Consider the following 25,347-nt stretch of genomic DNA (forward strand, 5'->3'; position numbering starts at 1 on the left):
CCATTTCCATACAAGCTTAAACTAAATCACTGGCATGCAGGAAAGCTGGGTTCACTCCCCAGGGTGCACGAGGAGCACAGTGTGGCAAGAACCTTCACCCTGTTGCCTAAACAGTGTCCGGGCCTCCCTGTGCCGTAAAATACAGGGGTTGTGTCAGGAAGGGCATCTGGTGTAAAACTATCTGCCTCTCCCATTTTCTTCCTTCTTTTTTAATCCCGAGTTAGATTTTATGCAGAACTTCACCATATCGTTCAACTTTGCTGCACCCCAGCTTTTACTGAACATTTTACTGAAAGTCATGCTACAGAATTTAAGATGAATAATTAACTTTTTTCTTAATAAAACTAAGATATTATTTTAGTGTACATCTAAGAAAAAATATGTTATGCAAGTTCTCCTTATCATGCTACTTCTAAAAGCCTCTGTGGTTGTCTCTCTGAGTGTTTGAGACATCTCTTCTTCATCATCCTGTCACCATTCCTATATTATTATCTTTGACTAAACATGTGTCTAACAGGGAGTCTTGTATCTTTATCTGAGAGGGGTTTGCATTGGAAGCTCGGTTGATCGATCTAATCACTGCTAAAATATTTTCCAGTTCTTTATGGTCAGCCCTCCCTCCAAACTTTGACTCATGGCCAACTCCTCCACCTGTGAGAGCCCTCCACCTATTTTTCAAGTATCTCCCTTTTTCTGTTGCAAAACTGAAATGTTTACTTTATAAAATTTGTAGTGATTAGATTTTATGAGGTGTTAAAAACTTTCAGTGTTCTCATACTACAGCTCAGGTTGCTGTCAGATGGGCTTTTGGTCCAAGGTATTGCGTAAAAGTATTGGCCACTTCACCGATAAGAGTTTATTAAATATAAAAAGAGAGCAATCTGTACTTTTATATTAATTGTTGCTGTGAAGTCCACCCACATAATTTACTTCTCCTTTTTCAAACAGAATTAGCTGTTAATTTATGTAACAACACTTTTTTTTTCTTCTTCCAGTACAAAAACGGTGTCTTCTTTATTTGTTTACCTGTTACTATGGTAAAATGTTGGATATGAGTTTTAGTTTCGGGGGCTTTTTGCTGTTTGTCTTCACGTGGCTTACATGATTTAATCAAATAAGAGTTTTGTTGAACTCTGGTGATCTGTTCTGCAACCGACAACCCAGAACTAAACGATAAATTTGACTCTTCCGTCTCTATCAAACTTTTTAAGTGCTTGGAATTAACATCATCCAAAAAATAAAACCACATACACAAATAAAAACAACCAAAAAAAACATCTCATATGTGACACATTATCTGTTGCCATGGACACAACTGCAATTTATTTTTTACTGCTAAACTGAATTTTGTTTTGGATGATAAAAAAGCACCGGGTAGGTAAAAAGTGGGTTTAAAAAAAGGTTGAATAGTAACAATAAAGAATAGTGAGGTTAAAGTTTAAGAATGACTTTATTTATATCAGCTTGAAATTTTATGTAAAGCCTGTGATTATTTTAAAAGTCTGTTTTTGTGACTTTAGTAAGAACCTTTCATCCATACCTCTGCTTTTAAAAAACGAACCATAAAACAATTGTTTTCTCCTTGTTTCGTGTGTTTTATTGCCAAATAACAGTTAGATTTAGACTCAGCTTGAAAAACAGAAGAGCAGCCCCCAGTTTCCTCAGAGACTCGACACACCATACCTCCCTCCATGTCTGCGGAAAAAAACAAAAGCCTGTTTTATTTTCAGGATTTTGTCTTAAGGTTCCCATTTGCTCTATAAAGAACTCTGTGTTCAACTCGTGCTTGAAAAGTTGAGTCAAGAGTTAAATCAATATCTGATCTTTAACTTCAGCTTCATGCGGGTGTTTTTCTGACCCAGGACCCCTAGTGACACTAAGCAACAGAAAAGTTAATTGAATGACTGGCCATGTGAAAGCTGAACAAGTTAATCTGATTTGTTCCCCCACACTGCAGCCTATTTCAACCTGCTTACTGAAAAACAAGTGAAGAACACTGTATACTGCCAGTTCACTGTTTTTGAGATGCTTTTTGATTTCCATCGGTTATTTAGGCAGCATTACAGTTTTGGCATATGGAACCTTGAACTATTTTAATAAATGGAATGATCCATTTATTCTTTTAAAGAACGCTGTAGTTTTAACATATGCAGAAAGTGGTTTTAGTGTGACGTTTGAGTGTTGTCAGTAAAAATACACACAGACGCACTACAGTGCAACCATCCAACTTCAGTGATCTACTAAAAGTCAAAACAATGTTTTTCTAGTTGGTTCAAGTAGCCATTTGTCTGCATTTAGATATGAAAAATGCACAAACTGTACCTCAGATAATCCAAAGCCAACAGAAGAAAATTAGATAAAATGTTTGTTGACAAATGTGATCGAAGTTAAGAAAAAGTACAACAAAAACCACGGCATCATTGAACACTTTATGTCCAAATCCATGTATTGTTTTATCATTTAACTACAACCAATCTTTAAAATTGAGATTATTGTGAATTAATCCTAAACATGGTTGACATTTGACACCTATGAATATAATCCATAGGTTGCATTTACCTATCTGTCAGTGTGTGAGCTGATGAAAACATTGATTTATTTTGGAGTTTTTCTGACTTAATTGTTCATAGACAAATTGATTCTCTAAATATTGCTACTAAATTTGTTTGATTTTTTTTTTATCTCTGAGCCAATGTTCTTTCTTACATTAAGCACAAGCCTTTGTTAATTACTTTTTTTGAAGTTTCAGTGGAAACTTGTAAACATGGTAAAAACGTAACACATCCAAAAGTATGTTTGCATTTGAAGCCTCTGGGATTATTTTGTTACGTAACTCTTCCCTGTTTCCTCATAACTGATTTGCATAATGTGTCTACAATAAAAGACAGGTTGTTATCTTTGCCCAGACGACAACAGCAGACGATGACACCACACAATTGTTCCAAGATTAACCAACTCTTATCAGTCAGTGACAGTTATGCGTGTAACTTGAGCATGTGTTTCCATTCTGCCCTTGCTGCCAGCTGTACATGTGTAATGCAAGCATGGGTCGTCACCAGACTTCCTTGGAGAAGTCAAAAGCTTGATTTGGCTTCAGGGTGTCCTCTATTAAAACTGCATCCAGCTCCACAAGTTTCTGCTGACACACACAGAGGAAGAAAAAAGGCAAGCAGAAGGGAATAAGAGGATCACCTTGGGACTGCGATTGTCCCACATATATTAAAATATACACACTATAAAGACCAGATGGTCTTGGAGGAATTTGCATACATATTATATTAATAAATAAATCATCAAAGCTGTTGTATCTGTACCTCTGTCTTTAAACTTACAAAAAGTTGATGAAATTGAAAAACAAACTATTTTCTAAAGTCTGCCTTTCAGTTGCTTGGTCATAGCATTGACGAATAATACATTTAAATAAAAAAAATAGGTTTACCTTTTTGATAGATATTAAATGCTTAACCCGTTAACACCTTAGCTTTAGCTCCAGTGTTTATATTCTTTTGACTACTGTAACTTCAATTGTTTACGCAATTAACATAATTCCAGTGGATTCGGAAGTGAAGAAAAGCAGCTTTGTTCTGCTATGCAACACTTTATAGTTGTGAAGTGCTTATGAAATCAATGTCAATCAGCTGGTATTCGCACGCGGTTCAGCAGTTTTTATCTGCGTCAGAATCCATTGGAATTACATTAGTTGTGTAATGGACAAAAGGTAGTTCAAAGATCATCTGTCATTTAGGTGTCGCTGGCAACATCTCCAATGAAGAAGGGTTAAAGGGCCTATACCATGCTTTTCTGAAGCATTTCAGAGTAAACAATAACCATAACCATTTTCATATAATAATATATTACCTTTGGCACACAAAAGAACGATATTTTGAATGAAATTATTAGTTATTTTCGCAGTTCCCAGTTTCCCACCCGGAAATAAGGCAATTCTATCTTTGAGGCTCCGCCTTTCGCTCCTTTTGTGGGCCTCCCATTTCGTGATGTCAACTTAGAGCTGGCCTCTGGAGCGTGTCTGCGTTTTACCCACAAAAACAAACATCAGAACTTTTGCAAAGATTAATGAACATATTGTGGAGGCTTATAAAAGTGTTTAGCCAATCACCGCTAGCTCCGCAGAGAAAGTGGGCGTGTGTGTTGGCCTGGGGGCGGTGCTGGCAGTGCAGACTCTTCCTGGAAGGGGCAGTTCTCACTTATCTACATCAACTTATCTACACAATAACTGATATTTTATTTATCCCGCAATGGGGAAATTCTTCTCCGTATTTTGACCCATCCCCTGGGGGGAGCGGTGAGCTGCAGACAAGCAGCGCTCGGGGCGCGACAGCTGGCTGGGGGAAGCGGGGATCGATCCGCCAACCCTCCGGTTGTTGAGCTAAACTGCCGCCCATTTAAAGTTTCAATAAGTCAACTGTACTAATAAGAATTGTAAAGCGCAGCACGTCCGTCTTTCTCATGTTGTTTTGACCTACCGCCGTAGTTCCTGGCCAATGACCAAAGAGATCTTTAGTCACGTGGTTTTGTTTACAAGCTTTGGTCCAGAATGGTCCACTTAATGCTAGTCCTAATACAGACCAAACGCAATGTTCGAGACTCGATCTGGAGCAAAAGATTTTCCCAGTCTGAATACACCCTAGGACATGTGATGAGTTGAAACTGTATAATGCCACTGAACAATTAAGTTGCTATAGACATTTTTTTCCAAAGTTGTGATAAAACACAGATGTACTTTTTGTGTTGTTGTTTTTTTCCTTCTACCGTAAGGCAATTTTGAATGTTTTTGTTTTTACCTGTAAATACTAAAACAGGGCGTTTTGTTCCCCAGGCCGAGGAGATATCCAGCCCCAACTGAACAGCGCAATGCAGGATGTCAGTGATAAATACATTCTTCTTGAAGAAACCGAGAAACAGGCCTTAAGGAAGGCTCTCATTGAAGAGAGACAGAGGTTTTGCTGTTTTGTAGCGATGCTTAGGCCTGTGGTGGTGAGTAAATCCTCTTAAACTATTTTTTTCTCTTAAACTGTTATGTTTAAGCTCAATTAATTCAAAGTGTAATTATGTATTTCCTTATACCTGCTTTGCAGGATGAGGAGACGTCTATGTTAGGAGAGCTTACCCACCTCCAGACTATCTCTGAAGACCTTAAGGCTCTGACCTCTGACCCTCACAAACTTCCTCCAGCTTGTGAACAGGTGAAGGGAAAATATGAATAATACATGTATTTTAAGGGCTACAAAATATTTTTAAGGCTCTTTTTCTGTTTGCCAAAATAAAATCTGGCTCTGCCTTACAGGTTATCACAGATCTGAAGGCCTCAGACTATGGCTGGTTGTGTCACACACCACCCTCATCTCCCAGTACCACCATGTCCAGGAAGTCCAGTATGTGCAGGTGGGTTTAGACCACAAACACCGGCTTTAAGACTAATCTGAAACTAAAGTAATGCTTTACATTTAGATGAAAGCATTACATTCATACAAATGGAAACCATTATTTGAAATGAAAATATGCTTTAAAAGTAATAAATAAAAATAATAATTAAGAAAACTTCACTGTAGCACATCTGCCATCTGTTGGTCAGTTTGTGCTAAAGCGCTTCTTTTATTTTCCCCACTACAAACACCCCAGAGATTCAGACACGAAGCTAAAGCAGATCCTCGGCTCAGGGCTGTTTAGATCATTTCTTCTCTGCTTTGTCCTTCCTGCTTCTGTCTGGCATTTTTCATGGAATACCTTTCCTCCTAATTGATTAATGTGACAATCACACCGTGGTTTGACATCATGTACATCTGAGAGTAAATTAAGAACAGTGCTTGCTTGTTCTAACACTGTTTCGCAGTCTCACTGTTTTGCAGATTTGTATTCTACATGCAATTTTGTGTTTTCTTTTTTTTGTTGTTGTGCATCCTGATTGGCCGTCGAACATTGTCAATCCGTCTCCTCTGTGCCGTATCTCCTTTACAGAATGTGTTCAGCTTGCTGAATCTACATAAATCTTCGGTCTCGATCACATCTTCCATTCTATAATACTGGAGTAATGTTTCTACAAAGTTTTGAACTTTGAGAGTTTAAACAAATTGTGAGAAGGTTCTTGCCTGTCCGAGAAAAGTGTTTAAAGTGTGTAGTGAGGAGTTTTATTGCCCTGTGTTAAAATGTGTAAAAATCTTTACCAATTTACGTAGTTAAAAGAGGCGTTTTACTTGATTTACAAAATGCGATGAGATTTTGATGGTGTTCATAAAACACACACATTTGTCCCTAACTTCTAACGTTAGTGGTTTAGTTTATTTTTATTAAGCATTTTTATTGCTTTATCAGCGTAACTTTTGAAGTCAGAGCTACGTGGTTAGTTATTTCCTGCCTTATTTAATTTTTTTTATTTTAGTGATTGTTTGCCCCTTATGTTAGTCTGATGGGACAGGCGTCATTCGCTGCTCGCTGTGTGTTTGTGTGTTAATTGTTTCCCACTTTGTCTCCTCCCCCCTCAATCTCTTGTCTCTATATCTTGTCTATTATTGTTTTTATCCCCCCTTTGTTCAATCTTCCATCTTTAAATCCATATCTTTGGTTGGGCCGTTATCCTCTCTCCCCCTCCTGCCTCCTTCTGCCTCCGCAGTAGTTTGAACAGCGTAAACAGTAGTGATTCCAGGGGATCCAGTGGCTCCCACTCTCATTCTCCTTCCTCCTCTTCTTCCTCCTCTTCCTCACACCACCTTTTCCAAAACCACCACCCCCGCCACCGATACCGCAGCTCCACGTTGCCCCAGCAGACCCCGGCCCGCCTCTCTAGCATCTCTTCCCACGACTCGGGCTTCATCTCTTCATCACAAGACCAAAACACGTCGTCCAAGTCATCCTCGCCAATGTCAGCTGAATCGAAGGTAAGAAAAACAACCTCCATGACTTAAAATACAACTCCCCAGGGAGAATCTGTCTCCTGCGCAGCGGTGTGGGATCATGGTGAAGTCATTTCGCTCTTATTATTGTAGCATAAATGTGCAGGAAATTAGTCTGCCTCCATTCTAGCTGAGGGCAAAACAGGTCATGCCGTTAAAAGTCGACCGCTGCGACAGACTGTGGTTTGGCTGAACGTGGAGACTTCATCGTTCTCTCTGTTCCACGTTCAATTAGTGAATCATCGCAAAACGTAATGGCGTGGCAATCAGCGGGGTGTTTCACACACATTACAAACATGTATCTTTCAGTTTGTCTCACTTTGTCAGTCTAATCCCTCCATCAGACAAAGGTTGGGAGATAATTGGCAGTAAGGCAGCCCGGGGGATTGTCTGCGTGGGGTTAGTGGTTTGAAATCAAACAGCTGTGGTCGCTGACGTTGCTCCTGCGCTGGCAGTCGCAGTCGGCCGGCCCAGGAAACATTAACAGAGTTATGCTCCTGGTTTTTGCAATGCATCGACAACGGTTTGGCAAGTCCGTCTGACTCAATTATGGCACAGTCCTGGGAATCAGCTCTGGTTGCCTCATTCTGGGTGCAGTTACAGTAGTGGATGTTTGACAACAGCCTTGCTTTCTAAAAAGCTCCACCTCTTGTTCCTTCCTCTGACATCCTTCCTAAATAAAATCAATCAGGATTTCACTTTAAAGTCCCAATCCAATCATCTTTTGATCAATTGTAAAAGTGTCCCCAGTTCTTTTTAAATTAAGTTTATGTTGTTTTTAGCCAAAATAAAAAACTGTGCCATTTTCTAGGTCATAGTTCCTGCAAAGCAGCAGCAGTTCATTAGAAATTTGCCTCCGAGTTGTAGGTGGAGTAAGCCCGCCCCCACATCCCGACATCAATCTGTTTACACTCTCTCCCGCTAGCTTACGCCCAACCTAATATTAGTGGTGCAACAAAAATGGTAAGCAATATTGGAGTTATTCAGCCGTACAGTTTGGACCCAGATGCCAGCTCAGACGATAAAAACGAAGACGTACGTGGATCTATTGGATGGAGCGGAGCATTGAGCTTGTGGCCCACTGATTGTAGCTTCTACGTCACAACTAGAAGCTTTTTCCAACGGCATTTTTTGTCCGCTCCTGATCCACAACGATTTAAAGAAATACTCTTGAAATGCTATTTTGAGCCTAATTTTCTTTTTTTGACCTATGTGCTTGATTATTAGAAAAGTGTTAAAAACACAGAAAACACAATTTTCATCGGAGTGGGACTTTAAGTATGAAAAAAATCCTCAGTTTGCAGATCAAATCTTTTTCTCTACGGATTCTCTAACATGTCGGTACTGATGAGCGCTCACTTAATGCCTGCCTGCATCTTCTCCACAATAACCTCCTCCCCAAAATCTCTGCTCCCCATCCCCGCTGCTTCTCTCTGCCTGCTGATGTCTTTTAAATCTCCCCCTCCGTCTGTGCCTTTGTGTCCTCCTGGTTCTGCTGTCAGCCTGCCTGCCCGCTGCCCGCCTCTCTGCCCCAGCCTTGTCCCAGTTCCAGCTCCTCTGAGGTGTCAGAGGCTGAGCATCCTCACAGCGACTGCAGCTCCCCCTCTTATCTCACTGCCGCTACTGCATCCCAGCACACTACTGACGAGGTGAACAGCACTTTTCTACATCAACACTACACTCTCGAGCGTGGCTCCTTCACAAGCTTGAGTTTGATCCCGGAGGGGTTTACGGGAACCCAGAAAGTACCAGACCCCTCAGAGGTTGAGATCATTTCTTGAGTTTTGTCGGACATTTCCATCCATTTATGTGTCGTCCTCTGTTTGTATCACCTTTATTTTTATTTATATTTATTTTATTCATTTATCCCATTGTGTTTCTTTTTGTGCGCCCATCATCCCCACCTCACATCAGCTGTCCAACGGCTTTGACCACTACAGCCCAGCAGGGTCCCCCCACCTGTACAGCAGTGGGGGGAGTGTGAGCTTCATGTCAGGAAACGCCTTCCCTTTCTTCCCATCCACCTCCGCCTCCAGCCCCACCCGTTCATGGTCACGTCCTGCCTCGGCGTTGCTGCCTGACCACCCCCCCTACTGCACGCTGGGCTCCCCCATGTTTCCTTCATCCCGCGTCCCCAGCTGGAAGGTTTGTTCACGAGCCGACGATCGCCCTGTTTCCATCCTCCTGTCCATTCAGCAGCTGTATCGTTTCATCTTCAATCTTTAAAAGTCGGAGTAAACTTGTTTTACGGAAAAAATCATCCAAGAAAAATGTGGGGGGAAAAACAAATTTAAGTTCTGTGTTCAGGACTGGGCAAAGCCAGGACCTTATGACCAGCCGATGGTCAACACTCTGAGGAGGAGGAAGGGCAAGGACACCTCAGCTGTGGTGGACAATAACTCTGCTGGCAGTCGGTCATCGGGCCAGGCCTCAACCTCAGGGCCATCGCCTCCAGGGCTAAGAAACGCCGGCCAATCAGAGGAGAGAAATGGCATCATCCCTGGAGCTGTAAAGGTTAGTTTCTTCTGCTTTGACAGTCCGGCTAATAAGAGACGCTGGTCTTGTTAGGCACTTTAGTTATGTAATTAACCAGGCATACCATGATTTAGTCATTCCAGTGTCATGAGCTAAAGTTGTCCACAGAAGATTTACCAAGAAAAAAGTTTCCTTTTCTGCCTCATTAGTTCTCATATAAATAAATGGCAAATGCAGGAAATTAAATTTCTTTTTTTAATTTTGACAAATTCTCATCAAAAATATTAAAACGTTTTTTTTATATACAATAACACACATTTAGTTCTCTGATGATGGTTGGCTTTGATTTCCAATGGCCCAATGTTATTACGGAAGTTCCATTCTATGAATAACCAGCATTAGGAGAAACCCGCAAAATTGAAAACTTTATTTTCTTTCAACAAATTTTACTAAAAAATTAATTGTGAAACCCCTCACTGCACACTTTCACACTTTTCTCTCTTGTTTTGACTAAAAAGTTCAAACCTTCATAGATAAACCAATCCAGTATTATTGAATGAAAACAAAGATCTGTTCATGATTGAAGACTTGTGTACATTTGGCGAACTGAACGCATTCGGCACAGGAGATTGATGAGCAGTAGTCTGCAGCCAATCAGGATGCAGAACGCAATGCACCGTATTAAAATAAGAAAAAGCGTGCACAATTACACACAAAAAATGTCACAAAACGGCATGACTTTGAAAATTGAACCACATTATAGTGAGTCCTTTAGTTGTTATTTCTCTTGTTGATTTCATCTGGTTTTGTCCAGCCTGGTGACATGAGGGCTCACGATGAACTGGCCCTAGCCTTATCCAGGGGTCTGGAGCTGGACACACAGAGATCCAGCAGAGACTCCATCCAGTGCTCCAGCGGTTACAGCACGCAGACCAACACCCCCTGCTGCTCCGAGGACACCATACCGTCGCAAGGTTGGTGGCTTCACTGCCAGCCTTTGCTTTCTTCAGCTGGCAGATCATCCAGCCTTCTTCCAGTTCATCGTTAACCATCCTGTGTGTTTCCTGCAGTGTCAGACTGTGACTACTTCTCCATGGCGGGAGACCAAGAGCCCGAGCAGCAGCAGCCGCAGCAGTCAGACTTTGACAAGTCCTCCACCATTCCCAGAAACAGTGATTTCAGTCAATCCTACAGGCGCATGTTCCAGACCAAACGGCCCGCCTCCACAGCCGGCCTGCCTGTGGCACAAGCGGCTTATCCCGGACAGGTGACATCCTCTGTGGGGACCTATCCTTCCACACCCATCCATGCAGGAGCCTACCCATCTACCCCTGCAGGGGCTTATCCCCCGACTACAGGTGCAGACGCCATTTATTAGAGTCTTTACTTAGCAGTTTTTTTAAATTTGATTCTTTTTATATGTTTTTTCCTTTTTTGGCATTAAATTGTACCACCTCACCACGAATTAAAGCCTCAGCGCACGTTCAGTCTGGGGAAAAAAAAGCATTTCTGAATGAATTTATGAAAGATGGATTAGATCAGGGGTGGCGAACAAGTTTCACACCAAGAGCCGAATTTTTTCAAAGTGAGAGTCAAAGAGCCACAACCACACACTGACCTGCCAAGACGTACACACACAAACACGCAATTAAAGCCGTATTATTTTCCATAACACACTCCTCTCCCTGCAATACAACAGCAAGTATTGTACTTGTGTTTATTTCAAGGAAAGTGTCCACCCTCAATACACACATCAAATGCAGCTTAGCCAGAGTTAACACAGTGACTACCCTGGAGGTCAGATACCCCCTCCACACACACACACACACACACACACAAGTGCCTCTCTCTCATCTCACACACACACACTCTATCTCACTCTTTTCTCTGCCTCTCTCTGACACACACAACGACTCAGTGACGTGCGGTGAGGTTGATGCTGGTGAGGCACCGACTCCTCTGAAGTCAGATTTATGATGATAAAGTATTTAACTGGTAATTCTTTGTATCTCAACATTCCTCTTTCAATGACACTTACACCAACAAATACACAAACATCTGGACAGAGCATCCTTCTAGTGTCAAAGGCTACGTTCACACTGCAGGGCTTAATGCTCAATTCTGATTTTTTTGAAAAAATCCGATGTTTTTTTTTTTTTTTGAAAGGCCGTTCACATTTCCAATTAAATCCGAACTTTTGTGATCTTCTGTGTGACCGTGAAATGACCCAGAATTGACCCGCATGTGCAGAAGAGTACTCAACGGTGCGCTGAGGCAGGGAAATTAGTTTCAAAATAAAAACAAATTTCTTTCTAAATAAAAATGTCTACAATTTTATTTTGTATTTAAGACGACGTGCCCCCACAATAACACACGTTGACACCATTTTTGCCATGGGGGACAAAAGTTTAATTATGGAACCATAGACGGCCACCAGCAGGACGAACCACTTGACACAGGGGTGGCAAGACAAACCACCCCTCCAGAAGCCTGGGGGGAGCGGGGACAGACCAGAGACGGCACAAAAAGATGTGAGGACCCCCTTGAAAACGAGATGACACATCTCAAGGGGCTTATCCTCTAAACAAATAAATTGAAATTGAAATGTGATCTGATGTGAACTGACTGACGGTTATGAGACGGATTCCCCACGCCATGCAAGGCAGACAGATTGCAGATGCAGCTGTGTGAATCAGGCGCTGCGCAGCTGATCACGCATTAAATTATTTGGCTCACTAAACATGTTTGGACAGTTTTCCACGGCAGTAGCATTAAACACAAATAAATAGAAAACAGTAGACATCCCTTGAAAGTTTCTTCTAGTTATGTGAGTAATATTATTTATGAATATCATGGACACTATGAAACTGCATGGACAGAAAGCCTGGTAAAGCTTCAACAAACTTTGTGGTGTGACCTGGCAAAGACGAGGTTCTGGTTTGTAAACTTGTGGTATCTATTTTAGTGTCATTTCTGAGGCTCATCTGGCGCTGCTTGCAGCTTCATCTTGGATTCAGCTCCCATAATGCCTCTCTTTCTCTTCTCCACAGGTCACGGTCCAGTCATCATCACCCCTGGAGTTGCCACAATCCGCCGTACTCCTTCCAAACCGTCCACCCGTCGCTCGGGCTCCGTGGGTGCAGGCCCCATTCCCATCCGCACTCCCGTCATCCCCGTTAAAACTCCGACTCCACCTGATGGTCCGGGAGTAGTTAACGGCAGCAGAGGTGCCGAAGAGATGAGAGGCGGGGTGGAAATCTCAGATTCTTTAATCTTTTCTGGACCAAATGACGCCGACATGCTGCCTATGGTGCCCTGGAGCGGTCAGGCCTCCACCAACCCTCCACCTGTGCCCCGAGGAGGAGGTGGCGGCGAGGTCGTCGGAGATGCAGAAGAAGGAAATATGCTGGTGGCCATTCGCAAGGGCGTAAAGCTCAAGAAAACTCTCACCAACGACCGCTCTGCGCCGCGCATCGCATGAGGGCGTGCTCCCGTGAGCCAGCAAAGGTCACCTGAAGCCAGTGACCTCTTAGATGGGAAGCTTCAAGAAGTGTTGCCTGCAGCATAGCAATGTACTAAGAGAGGCTCCTAGTGCTTATAGTTTCGTCCGCTGTAGTCTAAATGCAATTCTGCAAGTTCTCCAACATCTACAAAAGCTTTAAATTCATCTTTAATTTGGGGTCCAGTTTGGCACGAGCTTCAGAAAGATCCCACTTAACTGATGACTGTGAGCCCTGTGTGCTTGTTTTTGTTTAAGCAGAGTGAAAAGAGCGAGACGACTGAAGCCAAAGAACTCCTGAACGCCGCTTTGGACTCCCCAACGAAGAGATAAGATATAAGATAAGGTTAAAAGGACATGGAGCTCTCAGTGAGCGTTCTTTTCTCCTTTTGGTAACTACTACAATCCAAACAACGCCAAGGAAGGAGGGTTCAGGTGATCCTGGAGTGTCCGTGCCGTGACGCCCTCCGAACGGAGCTCACGTTCCGACTTGTGGATGAAGGAGGACGAGTGTGCATCCGTACGCCGACAGATTTCCATGGAGCAGGCGATACACCAAAGCAGACGTCCACATGGCCTCCAGTTTGAGGCAGCAGTCCAAAGTTCAGATGCTTTATTAGCAGATATTAAGTTGTAGATCGCTTTGCTTGTTTGTAATATTTACAAGGTTTGTATATAATCTAATTTGTAAATAATATTAACGTCTCACTTAAGCGGGAAGCTCCGTATTTTGCAGCATTTCTACATTTCTCCTGCAGAGTGCCAAATGTAGTTTATTTCATGGGAGGAGGGCCCAGCAGTTTCCCCCTGAAGCCCAGCAACACTTTATCTTCATTCTATAATTTAGGCTGTTCTCTGGGAAACTCGACTGAGGTTCTCAACAGTTAAGTTTTTTATTTCCCTCTTTTTCTCACATTCTTGACCTATTTGAAAAAACCTGCTGAGCATGTCTGCTGTGGCCTTTTAGTTTGGAAGACTGGAGCATTAAAATAAAATGAACATAAGAAGAAATGTGTAATAAAAACGCATAATCTGTTTTAATTCAACAAATCCAAAGTGAGAAGTTAGTTCAACCCTTCAAAACCAGATTTGTCATTTAAACACAATTATAGATGAATTTCTTTACATGAGTTTGTCAAACTGAACTGGTTTGGTTCAATGTAGAGTTTCAGTGCAGGCTACTTAAAGTGGGTTTCAGATTTTGATTTCAGTACAAGCACTGTGAGACCGTGGCTACTACAGGGGGGAAGAAAAATGGAAATGGCATTTAAATAGTCCATGAACACATTTATTTTTTGTATGCATCTCATTTTTCTTTGTTCAAATGTTGTTTAATTTAAGTTTTCTTTTTAAGAAATCCTCAGAATATCAGAGTAGCTGCTGTTTTCTGTCCCAATGAGTCCCTGGTTTCAAACCTGCAGCTGCTGGGGGCTGATTGTCGGTGTGAAAGTTTGATTTAGATCAGTATTAGAAGTCCAGATGTTGGGATTGCTCAGACCTGCTCACACCTCCATAGCAGAAGTACTTTCAGGTCTGTGGTTTTGCTCATACACTTATTTTGCGGTGGGGGTTGCTTGCATTTTGAACGTCACTGTTGAGCTCTTTCCTCGCGTGTATTATCGGCTTTTCATTTCTTATATTTAAGTTGTTAGCAAATGTATATCTATTGCCAAATGTTAGTCTATTCTATAAATAAAAGTTTATAGTTTGTGAAGTTTGGCACGTACCATGATAAAATAAAATCTCTTAGCTTAGTTTAAAGCTCCTGTTTCCCCAGAAGAGAGTTGATCTTTCTTTCTGTCCTTGTATAGTTCAAGGTATCAAGCAGTTTGTTTGGAAATCAAATGTTATTTTTGTGTCCTGATGGCTTATATGAGCAATATAATAAACATTCTGTTAACGTGGTTTTGGCTCACTGGTTTCATGATTGTATAAATCGGTTCACAGATGAAATTTTAGAAGTGTCATCTTGAATACAGTGAAAATATTCTTCTTTTTTCAAATATCTGTGAACAAAGAGATTATCTGCATTTTACTTAAGTATCTGTGATCCACACACAGACTTTTTCATTCAAATATTTACAATAAAGGATTGCATTTGCTATTAGAGTAAAAAAATGAGCTAATTTCTATGTCACGTTTTCCAACTGAACATTGACATTTTAAAGGTTTACCCACTGAAATGGTTTGTTTTTTAATTTTAAAATTTAAAAAGGAACTCTCCAAACTGCAAATGTTCTGCATTTGTCCACTTGAATGTTTTTTTAAAGCAGGAAAAAAAGCATTTTGAGTTTCTGATTTACTTGAACATCTTAGGCTTTGTTTTATGTCTTTATCTTCAGTTTAGATTCAGAATATTCAGTTTAGATTTGAATATTCATATCATATGTTAGTAAAAAGTAGGATAGCTTATTATGTATAAAAATGAAAAGCCTCATTTATCCTATTTTTTTCCTAACACCTTAAACAAGTTAAGTCACTTAAGTTATTTTCCTTTTACATTGAGTTCAAGTTCTAATTCGTATTAGTTAATAACATGAAGATTGAATTTAAAATGACTTAAAACACTGAATCTTTATTTTTTAAAGAAAGTATTCATGGTTGGCTTTTAGTTTTCAAATTTGGATTATTTTATTGCCCGACTAAAATAACATTGTCTTTTAAAAGGATTCCAAACATTTGTAAGAAAACCTTTTTTTTTTTTTTTTTTTTACATAATTTATACTGTAAAAATTTAATTTTTTTTATATACTTACTGAATTTTTTAAACTGTCACAGTTGGGGTTTTTTATCTGCAAGGTCCAGCTGGACAAGTAATGATGAATTTTCACTCTGTTTAACCTGTTTTTTTTGTAACTGTAAGGATGAACGTTTGTAGAACTAATCAGGTTATTAATTTGACCAGAAGAGGTCGCTGTTGTCGATATATGTTGAATTTAAAATTCCTTACATTTCTGACCGTGCCTTTGTTAGAGACCATTATTATAACGACTTGTCATCCCTGTTCCTCAAAAATGTTTTTTTTATTTTATTCGTTTTTTTATTTATTTATTCATTTTGTAAAACGCGGGTATTTTCTTTGGAAGCTATGGTTGAACGGTTCAACTGCGCACGCGCATGCGTCAAAGTAGTAGGTTTATTTTAACACAAATCTGCAGCTAGGCTTTATTCTTCATTTGACATCATTTCGGTGGATTGCATTTTTTAATAAACCGGAGAGCAGCTCCTGTTGACCGTGCGTAAAGCGCCTTCGTTCGTCAGAGTTACGCACGGACCGAAGGCGCGCTGTCATTGGATAGAATTTCAGGGCTGCTGGCCGTTTAAGCACGCTCCCATCTGCTCCTCACCCATCCTGACATCCAGAGGTTACACCAACCCGTACTCCATCCACGAAAATGCGTTTGTTGAGAAGAAACTGGTAAAGCTCACTCCGCGGGTGTCGCACGCGCGCGCCGGAGAGGCTGCGGGGCTTTTGTATTAGCGCCTCCGTGGAGGTGGAAGGACGGGACAGCGGAGCATCGACCGAGGCGCGTCCGGTAAGTTCCAGTTTCATACGTGGACGTTTGAAATTGAAGGATTCTTTTGGAGCAGCTCTCAAACACAGATGTTTGTGTCCAGCATTCCGGTCTTATCTAGAATAATTCCATGATCATCATCATGTCACGCGCTTTTAGGTGCGTGGATTCTTTAATTGGAGGGTAAACAGGCCTGCCGCGGTGCCCCGTCCCCGGTGTATCCTCTCATCGCAGAGATGCTGCCCTGCCTGCGGGGCGTCCTACGGCCCGCCTTCTCCCTGACAGCCGGGAATGGACTGGCCAGAGCCGGACTCAGAAACCGCAGAGGAGTCGCTGTGGCACCCAAGCCGGAACTCTTAATGCTGGTCCAGCGGCGTAACCTGGGCACGCACTCGCAGGAGTCCGTGGAGCCCCTCAACTCCCCCCGCGGAGCCAAGGAGTTCATCTACAGCCTTCACCCGTCGGAGCGCACCTGTCTGCTGCGAGAGCTGCACAGGTTCGAGTCCATAGCCATCGCACAAGGTTGGTGCTGAGCGCAGACACAAAGTCCAGCTCCAAACAATAGACTTGCATGTGCAGATTTATTTTAATAAAACAACATACCATTAGAAAGTTTTTGTTTTTGTGTCAGGTTAAAAGATGATTATTGTGCACATATTTAGACTGATTTATTTTGGGGAATTTCAGTTTTGTTCAGCTAAAAAAATTGAGTATCTAAGGAAACTAGAATTTTGTGTAAATACTCTAAATTGGAGACTTATAAAGTCACTTTAATGAGTTTTTTTAACTGCATGCAGAGCGTTTTTGAGTCTTCATATGATCTGTAAGTCTGGATCATATGAGCACAATTGTGACAAACAGCAGCCATTACTGACAGTCAGTGAAAGAGGGCTAAACACAGCCGGTCCGGAGGGAATAAAATATGTGCAGAAGCACCAGAGGAGACTGCAAACGTAGAGACCATTCACAAATAGATTCAACAGAAGCAAAGAGTTTGACGTCCGTCCTGGGCTACAAATGAAAAGAGCTCATTTTAGGTTTTGGAAAAGGAAAAAGTAAAAGGCTCAGAGCTTGATCTGGGTTCACACGGAACACGTGTCAGATTTGAATTGGACACCTCTCTTTAAAATTCCCTGCTGGAGGCTTGTCCAAAAATGTGTTCATTAACTTGATGGTCCTGATGTGTGTGGGAGGAGCTACTGTTCAAGGTTTTTAGCCTCATCTTTACATTGACTGTATATCTCATTTAGAATGCATGGAAGGCACGGATGATGTTGTGAGGTCGGGTTGATCTACTGTGATCTATTCTATATTGAATTTTAATAAACTGTAAAACTATCAAATGAATCAACTCAGGAGGGGTGGAATTATATAAGCTTCCTTCTTCCCACTCCTTTTCAAGCAATAAATCAAACTCTACTTAAACTTAGTTAATGATCACTGTATTTAATTAAGCAAATATGATTTAAGTGACATTTTTGTTTTGTTTTATTTTCTATCTCTTTAATCTATACATTTCATCATTTCTGTAATGAGTTTGATAAATATGTGTACATTTTTTATTGCTTTGAACTACAATGCTTGAAATAAATCAATATATCAAATCAAATCAAGAGCTCCAATAACATTGGTAATCACGTGTCCATGTCTGGATTCATGAGGTCATTCAGAGACCCTCCCAGTACGGTGAGAACCAAATACTTTTTTGTGATAACGAAATCCAAATTCGTGGGAACGATTCAATTTTTATTTTTATTTTTTACCCATTTTTGGTCACAGGTGCTGTATAAGTATCTAAACATACATGATCAAACTTAAACAAATTAACCTAAACTATATAATTTAATAATATATATATATTATTATAATATATAATTTATCACTTTCCTTCAAAGCTAAAGAGCCACAATGGACGGATAAAGGAGCAGCATGTGGCGTCCGGTTGCGGTTGCAGACATCTGCTCTAACCAGTGATGGTTTGAGAAGTTTGGTCCAACATCAACTCAACCACTGCAGGAGGTTTTAGGAAACCTAATGCAACCTTCCTCTGACTAGCTATATTGAAGTTTCTGTTGTCTCGGCCCTTAGTGGGTGTTGAGTATAAACATGAATAGTTTTACATCATCAGGTTCTGTGCTCCTCTGTGCAGGAGAGAGCAGCTCTGAGGGAACGGAGGTGCACGCTTCTTTCCTTTCGTCCTGATTTATTGTTTTCACAGAACGATGACTTATCAGTCTGCTGCTTCTGGAAAATCAAAGCATTTATGTCCACAGACCTCGCTCTGGTCATTTGTCACGTCCGCCGGGGGAGAAAAAGAGGTTTAATAATCTCCAATCTTCCAAAGAAAAATGATTAAAACCTTACAAGTTTATCATTTGTTTTTTAAAAGCCTCCTTTTTAGTTGTTTGTCAGATTTTTATAGAAACATTTTAAGATAGATTTGGAGTTTCTCTGTCATTTTGGACCCACAGTTGTTGTTTGTAGGGCCAGATTTGCAAAAATCAAATAGTCAAATCAATCTTCTCTTAGAAAGTTCATCAAATTTGCAGATCAGTTTCCTTTGTAAGTCAATCAGTTATTTCTTTCAAGCATAAAATAGCCTCTCTTTTAGTTTTTAATGTTTACAATTTCTATGTTTATTAAGGAAAGTTCCATTTCTGCACACATAAAAATAAGTAATAAAGGGGAACTTTGATCAATGAAACAAAACGTAATTATGTGTTGGGTCACATCATTAATTTGGCAGTGATACTCTGGCCTTTGTAATAAGAAGGTTTAAAGGCTGTTTAGTTTAATCAACAACCTTTTGTCACTGACATTCATCTGCAGAAAATAAGAACAAAGTTACTTTTTAAAGTACGTAGGTGTCATTTCATGATAAATGTCTGTCAAAGTCTGGAACACTTTGCCAAAAAAATGTACAAATTCAAATGTAAAAATATTAGATGATATGATAGTAATATGCTATTGACAAAATAAAGCAGCAAGAGCCACCCCCCCATTCCCCCCTTTTTAACCCGTTCTCATTGGCTGCTTTAGGCCCTTCACTTCCCCCTTCTCCATAGCAACCATTTTACATTTTGGTCACCTGTGCGTGACAAATATTTCTATGGCATTTCCTTTGGATGTCCCCGACGAGTGTGTTATGGCTTCGTTTGTGAATTTTGAAATATTTCATAAGCTCCATAAGAGACTTCAGCTCTATTCTTTTCTTTTTTACTGTTTTTTCCATTGGGATGTCATCATTTCTTTGGGAACGGTGGCCGTTCATTTTTACCGGGTACTGGGTTCGTGCAAATTTTGGGGAGTTTTGGAGTTTCTGGTGAGGTGACATTTTTGCTCAAAGGCACAGTAAGACAGAAGAATTGCAAAAAACAGTATGTAAAGACATATAGGCTGCTTTAAGCACTGGAAGTAGGGATGCATTTGTTTGTAAGATGTGGGCTAAATCAGGTTAAGGCCTCCTGCAGGAGGATGGAGGATGGAGGAGGTGGGGTTTGAAGCAGAAGCAGGACTGAGTTGCAGGGAAAATGTTGGCCTGGCAGTGATTGACTGGATGGAATATGACAGAATGACAGCTGTAGAGCTGTTTTTCCCAGAGGAGTGAGCGAGATGCTTTTGGAAAAGAGTATTTCCTATTTTTCTGGATTTTCCTAAGTTTAAACCTTACCTGTAATTCTTCTATGGCCTGAACCTAGATGCATCCATTTACTTTCTACTTCCATATAAAGCAGATTTGCGGTGGTATTTATCTGCATCATATAGTCTTTTTTCCCCCAGTTCTTTAAGTTGTTTGTGTCTTAGTCCTTACGTCCCATCCATCAACCCATTTGTCTGAATAAAAATGTGGACATTTTTCTTAACAATAATTCTGATCCAGATGAATCATTGTTTGTTGCATCCAGAGGCCACAATTACCTGTGCAGGTGCAGCTCACACAAACCGTCTATTTCATTTGTAGAAAAATACTGCAGTTAGCTCTAATCACAATAGATGACATCATAAATCATGTGCATGTTTTGACTTCTAATAATTGTCTTAGATGAGAGACTGTACATTTTGATAACCTCCACAGAAAACGGAAAAAGGGGCAGGACTGCAACACCTACAGGTTACACTAACTGTGAGGGATCGTCTTACTTGCTGTGCTTGCTGTCTGCTGATGAAGGGAATCGGTTGCAGTCCCACATTGGGACAACATTGCTGACAATTGCTTTCCAAGAGTCGCACCCTTATTTTGAGGTTTTTGTTTGACTGTTAAAGAGGAACATCCAAGTGTGAAGCGGCTGGGATGAGGGTCAGCACCGCTATATCTAAGGCCATGGTCTTTTAGCGGAGAAAGGTAGTTTGCCATCTCTGGGTGGGGGGAGTGTCCCTGCCACCAGGTGGAGGAGTTTAAATATCTGGGGGTCTTGTTCACAAGTGAGGGAAGACCGGAGCATGAGATTGACAGGCAGATTGAAGCAGCATCCGTAGTTCTGCTGTTGCTGTATCGGTCCATTGAGGTAAAAAGCAAAGTTCTCAATTTACCAGTTTCTTCGTTCCAGTACTCAGCTATGGTCATGAGCTCTGGGTCATGACCGAAAGAACGAGGTCCCGAATACAAGCGGCTGAAATGAGCTTCCTCCGTAGGGTGGTGGGGCGCTCCCTTAGAGACAGGGTGAGAAGCTCGGTCACCCCCGGAGAGCTCGGAGTAGAACCGCTTCTCCTCCACATCGAAAGGAGCCAGTTGAGATGGCTCGGGCATCTAGTCCGGATTCCTTTTGGACACCTCCCTGGAGAGGTGTTCCGGGCATGTCCCACTAGGCAGAGGCCCCGGGGACGACCCAGGACACGCTGGAGAGACTATGTCTCTTGGCTGGCCTGGGAACGCCTCAGGGTCCCCACAGAGGAGCTGGAGGAAGTGGCTGGGGCGAGGGAAGTCTGGGCATCTTTGCGGAGACTGCTGTCTCCATGACCCAGATAAGTGGAAGAAGATGGTTGGATGGATGGATGTTTCTGTTTTAAGAGTGTATCTGTGTGATGAGTTGATGAATAAGTGTCTTTACTTCCATATTGAATCACAGAGGAAAATCACAGGTCCTATAGGTTGGAGCTTTTGAGAATTTAGCAAATGGATTTAGAAAGAAGCTGTTTGTAAGAAATGTCATTTAGATTTTAAAAGTGTGCTTCAATGTTTTTGTTTGGATTACCTCTGCAAGAAGTTAAGAGTCGAAAAGTTTTCAAGGGTCTAAAAATCCAATTGAAACAGACAGGCTTGTTAAAGCTGAGATAATTAGGGGGACAGGGGTAAACAAAAGGTCAAAATAGGTCAAAACTAATAAGAATGTGTGTCCAATAGCATGTTCACACTAGAATGGTTCTTCAGATTTAGTTCTAGTGAGTGGAGAATGACCAAAATGTTCCCATCTCCATTAGTTTTGGCTTTCTTTCACTTTTGAGTAACTCAAACGACTGTTACTGGTGCTCAGATACAACTCTTTGTTTTCTAGAACAAGTTCTGAACACAAAGAAGAAAACCAGCTTGTCCTGATGATTATCATAGATAAGCACATTCTACACTACATTTACCCATAGTTGCAACATTTTTTTTAACCCTTGTGCTATGACCTCACCCTTACATTGACGTGTTCTCCCTACCATGACAAAGGTGGACAAAGGTGGAAAGATTTCATGTAATCCATGGACACCAGTGAAGATCACAAATCACTGAAGAAAAAAGGTTCAGAGCACTGTCTAGTGGGTCTAGATGACCCAACTCCCAATGTTAAAGTGCCTAGGAAGGCACAAGGGTTACGTGCACTTATAAGGTTTGGCATGTTGACAGTTTTTTTTTTTCTTCTTCTAAAGCAGGGTGCCTATTACTCCTCGTTTTATTTACTCTCTTTAGTTCAGGTGTACTGAAACCCTGGTTTTCATGCTGACTAAATGTAACAGCCATTGAATGAAACCAGCAAACACTGAGATGGAACTGACACCGTAAATGCTGCTTAAAAATTATGCTTTTTTGGAATAAAAAAACATTGCAACCATTCAGGATGTAACGATTAATCGATTAATTGATTTCTGCTGCTGCGATCCAACCAGAACGATCTGTCTGAGGCAGAATGTCGAATTGAATCGACTTATACCATTCTAAAATCGTTTCAAAATTAAATAAATCGAATCATGATAGGTTTATTTTACTATGACATGTGAAATTAAAATGCAAATGGATTTGCATTTTAATTATTGCTTCTTTGTTTGTTTGAACACATTTTATTTACATTCTATTAACTTACAAGAAATACAAAGAATCTGGAAAACTTCACCTGCACTGTTTAGTCCAGGTATTTCTCTCTGAGTCCCACTGGTTGAATTTTTGGCTAAAGATGTCCTGGATCCATTTTAGGTCAGTGAATCGGATCGTTCACAACAAACCAAAATCAACTGTGAGTTCTATCAGCAACCACAAATTATGATATGAATGGAATTGTTGTTCAAATTAATCTTTACGCCCCTAGTAACCAGTCTAATGGATGCTGGTTTGAACAGAATTTTAAAAGCGATGCTCTACTTCACAGAGCAAACCATAAAATCTGTTTTTAGGAAAAAATAGACAAATCATTACAAAAAAGATCAGACTCACTGTAAAATAATAAGAAAGAAATAGGTCCCACTATACACAAAAGACGTTCTTTCCTACCTACCACCTTTAGATCTCTGTTTCCGTGTACAATGTTCCTAAAGTTTCGTGGCTCTTGCCATTGTTTTTACTAATTCCAGTGATATCACAGTTGTGATAATGAACCCTTAACGCCAAATAGCACACGCTCTTTGACATACCGTAACTGTTAGACTGTTCATGGAATCACTGAAAACCAGCTGTTTCTGGAGAAAAGGGGAGCTGCGTAGAGTCGCAAAGCCACTCTTCTTCATGACAGACTCAGCTGATTTAGGTCGATTGGAAAGTTATACCTCGTGTGTAAAGAAATAATCTTGGGCTGACGAAGTATTAGGATCACCAAAAAAGAAAAAAAGAAAAAATTACGAGTTTTTATCTCATAAATTTACGACTTAAAATCTCGTAATTTTGCGAGAAAAAAGTCATAGATTAACAAGGAGAAAACACCGAAGTTGTCTGTTTATCAGAGCCTATTTTGAAGATGAAATATGTGGAGCATTTTGTGAGCTTTATTTCCGGATAGGTTTAAAAAACATAGAGATTCTGAACCTTTTGGCGACTCAAAATCAGATTATTTTCAGTGTAGTCTGCTTTCCGGGGTTTCGGTGTCAGTAAAGCGGAGTCTGTAAAATAAGGAGCTCAGAGACACGTTTGGGTGTACAGGACCGCTACAGCCTTTATTCTCCTTTTCATTCACAAAACCTGAAGTTCATCTGTCACATTACGTCATGAACCTGTCATGAATCTGTCATCAGCATAAAACAATAAAGATGAATGAAAATAGTCTGTTATATTAGCATTAGAACGTTGAAAAAGGCAAAAAGTGCTATTCCTCCTCAGACGGAAGCGTCACAAACGTTGAGATCTGGTCTTTGGTGGAGGAAGAAAGGATTCAGATGAACAGCTGCAGGGACACCGATGACTTCATGATTGGGCTGCAGTGATCCTGCAAACCAACCATCAATAAATAAAACTTTAATAAATTGTAAATCAAACAAATGAGCTTCTAAACATCTGGAACGTTATCAATAAACATTTAGCTCAGCTGTTCAACCAAGTTTAGTCGGTCTGCTCTGCTGCTGCGCGGCGTTCACCTGCTGCTCTGCATGCTCACTTCCACTTTAATCTCGTAAATGTACAAATTTTTTTCTCATAAATTTACGAGTTTTTAATCACCTAAATTTACGAGATAAAATCTCGTAATTTTACTTTTTTTTTTTTTTGGTGTCCCTAATACTCCGTCGTATGCCATAGCTGCTATACTAACATTTTTATCCAACTCAAAATGGGTCGTCCCAGAATTTGGTCATTACATTTACAAATTAAATAAAAATGAATTAAATATGAATTCCTTTTTAGTTCTGTTGTGTCTTGTTAGTTCACCAAAACAATTATATGCCAATCATTACAGTCATTATTGAAATGAACTGCTGTGTTCTATTTAAAAAGGAGAGGTCAGTCTTTACTGGAGATTATGCAGCCAAAAATATCACATGCCAGCAAAGCAGAAAACCAACATTAACAACATTAGATCCTAGTTAAATGGGGATCAGCATTGCGCCATGAAAAATTCCATCTAACCCCAGCAGCAGCATTTTCTCAGAACCAAGTGGAGTGTAGTGTTACTTCTAGTAATCTGTGCTCACTAGAACCTGGTTTCAGTTTGCCTGTAACTCTAAACAAATTGAAACCAATAAACCGCAGCCTCTTCTTTTTATGGTAGGATGCACTCATGTTACTTACAAACTGCAGTGTTTAATGGAAAGGTCATTTTTCTAAAAGTGTAGGGGTGGTGAAAATGTTCTAATATTCTGTAAGGGTCCATACTCTTATCTTCGTGTTTTTGTTGTTTTTAATCATTTGTTTTATCAGACTCAGTTTTTGCAGGTTTTTTAGGTAGTTACAATGAATTGATTCATCAGTGAATTGATTTCTATTCCTACTATCAACTGCATTGATCTGTGTGAAGCAAGTTGTTAATCAAATCCAATTGAATCGACCCAAACCATTAAAATTGTTTCAAAACTAGATAAATCGACAATCAATATTGGAAAATACCATTTGGATTGATGTACAGTAGGTTTATTTGACTATAGTATAAAAACCACCATCACAGTGGACAACACACGTGATGACAGCAACCATTAACTCTTGTTTACTTGTTTGTTTGTAAAGATATTTAACTTGATTGATCATCTTGAGGTTGTACGGTGGCCCAGTGGTTAGCGTCTTGCTTCACAGGTCCCCCCCAGCTGGTTCAAGTCCCGGCTGGGGAAACCTGAAACA

General features: G+C 40.6%; 2 protein-coding genes across 18 annotated transcripts in view; both read left to right on the forward strand.

Annotated features, from left to right (window-relative positions):
- LOC101157392 (protein MTSS 1) overlaps positions 1-14,787 on the forward strand; it is a 44,617-nt gene extending 29,830 nt beyond the window's left edge. For 2 of the 17 annotated variants that reach the window (XM_020710016.3, XM_011484979.4), the window contains 10 exons: positions 4,838-4,995; positions 5,097-5,204; positions 5,306-5,403; positions 6,629-6,893; positions 8,411-8,557; positions 8,823-9,053; positions 9,216-9,422; positions 10,198-10,357; positions 10,454-10,741; positions 12,434-14,787. In XM_020710016.3, coding sequence (XP_020565675.1) covers positions 4,838-4,995; positions 5,097-5,204; positions 5,306-5,403; positions 6,629-6,893; positions 8,411-8,557; positions 8,823-9,053; positions 9,216-9,422; positions 10,198-10,357; positions 10,454-10,741; positions 12,434-12,864 — 2,093 coding nt within the window. In that variant the 3' untranslated portion in view covers positions 12,865-14,787. The remainder of the gene's footprint in view (positions 1-4,837; positions 4,996-5,096; positions 5,205-5,305; positions 5,404-6,628; positions 6,894-8,410; positions 8,558-8,822; positions 9,054-9,215; positions 9,423-10,197; positions 10,358-10,453; positions 10,742-12,433) is intronic. The other 15 variants (XM_020710017.3, XM_078933307.1, XM_020710018.3 and 12 more) reach the window with 8 other exon arrangements.
- Positions 14,788-16,172: 1,385 nt separating this feature from the next.
- LOC101157639 (transmembrane protein 65) overlaps positions 16,173-25,347 on the forward strand; it is a 49,072-nt gene continuing 39,897 nt past the window's right edge. Inside the window, exons 1-2 of the mRNA XM_004077755.4 lie at positions 16,173-16,418; positions 16,557-16,919. Of these exons, the coding sequence (XP_004077803.1) occupies positions 16,634-16,919 (286 nt within the window). The 5' untranslated portion in view covers positions 16,173-16,418; positions 16,557-16,633. The remainder of the gene's footprint in view (positions 16,419-16,556; positions 16,920-25,347) is intronic.

This window comes from Oryzias latipes, chromosome 16, assembly GCF_053564925.1.
Source record: "Oryzias latipes strain Hd-rR chromosome 16, Olatipes_Hd-rR_3.1".
In the NCBI taxonomy this organism is placed as follows: domain Eukaryota; kingdom Metazoa; phylum Chordata; class Actinopteri; order Beloniformes; family Adrianichthyidae; genus Oryzias; species Oryzias latipes.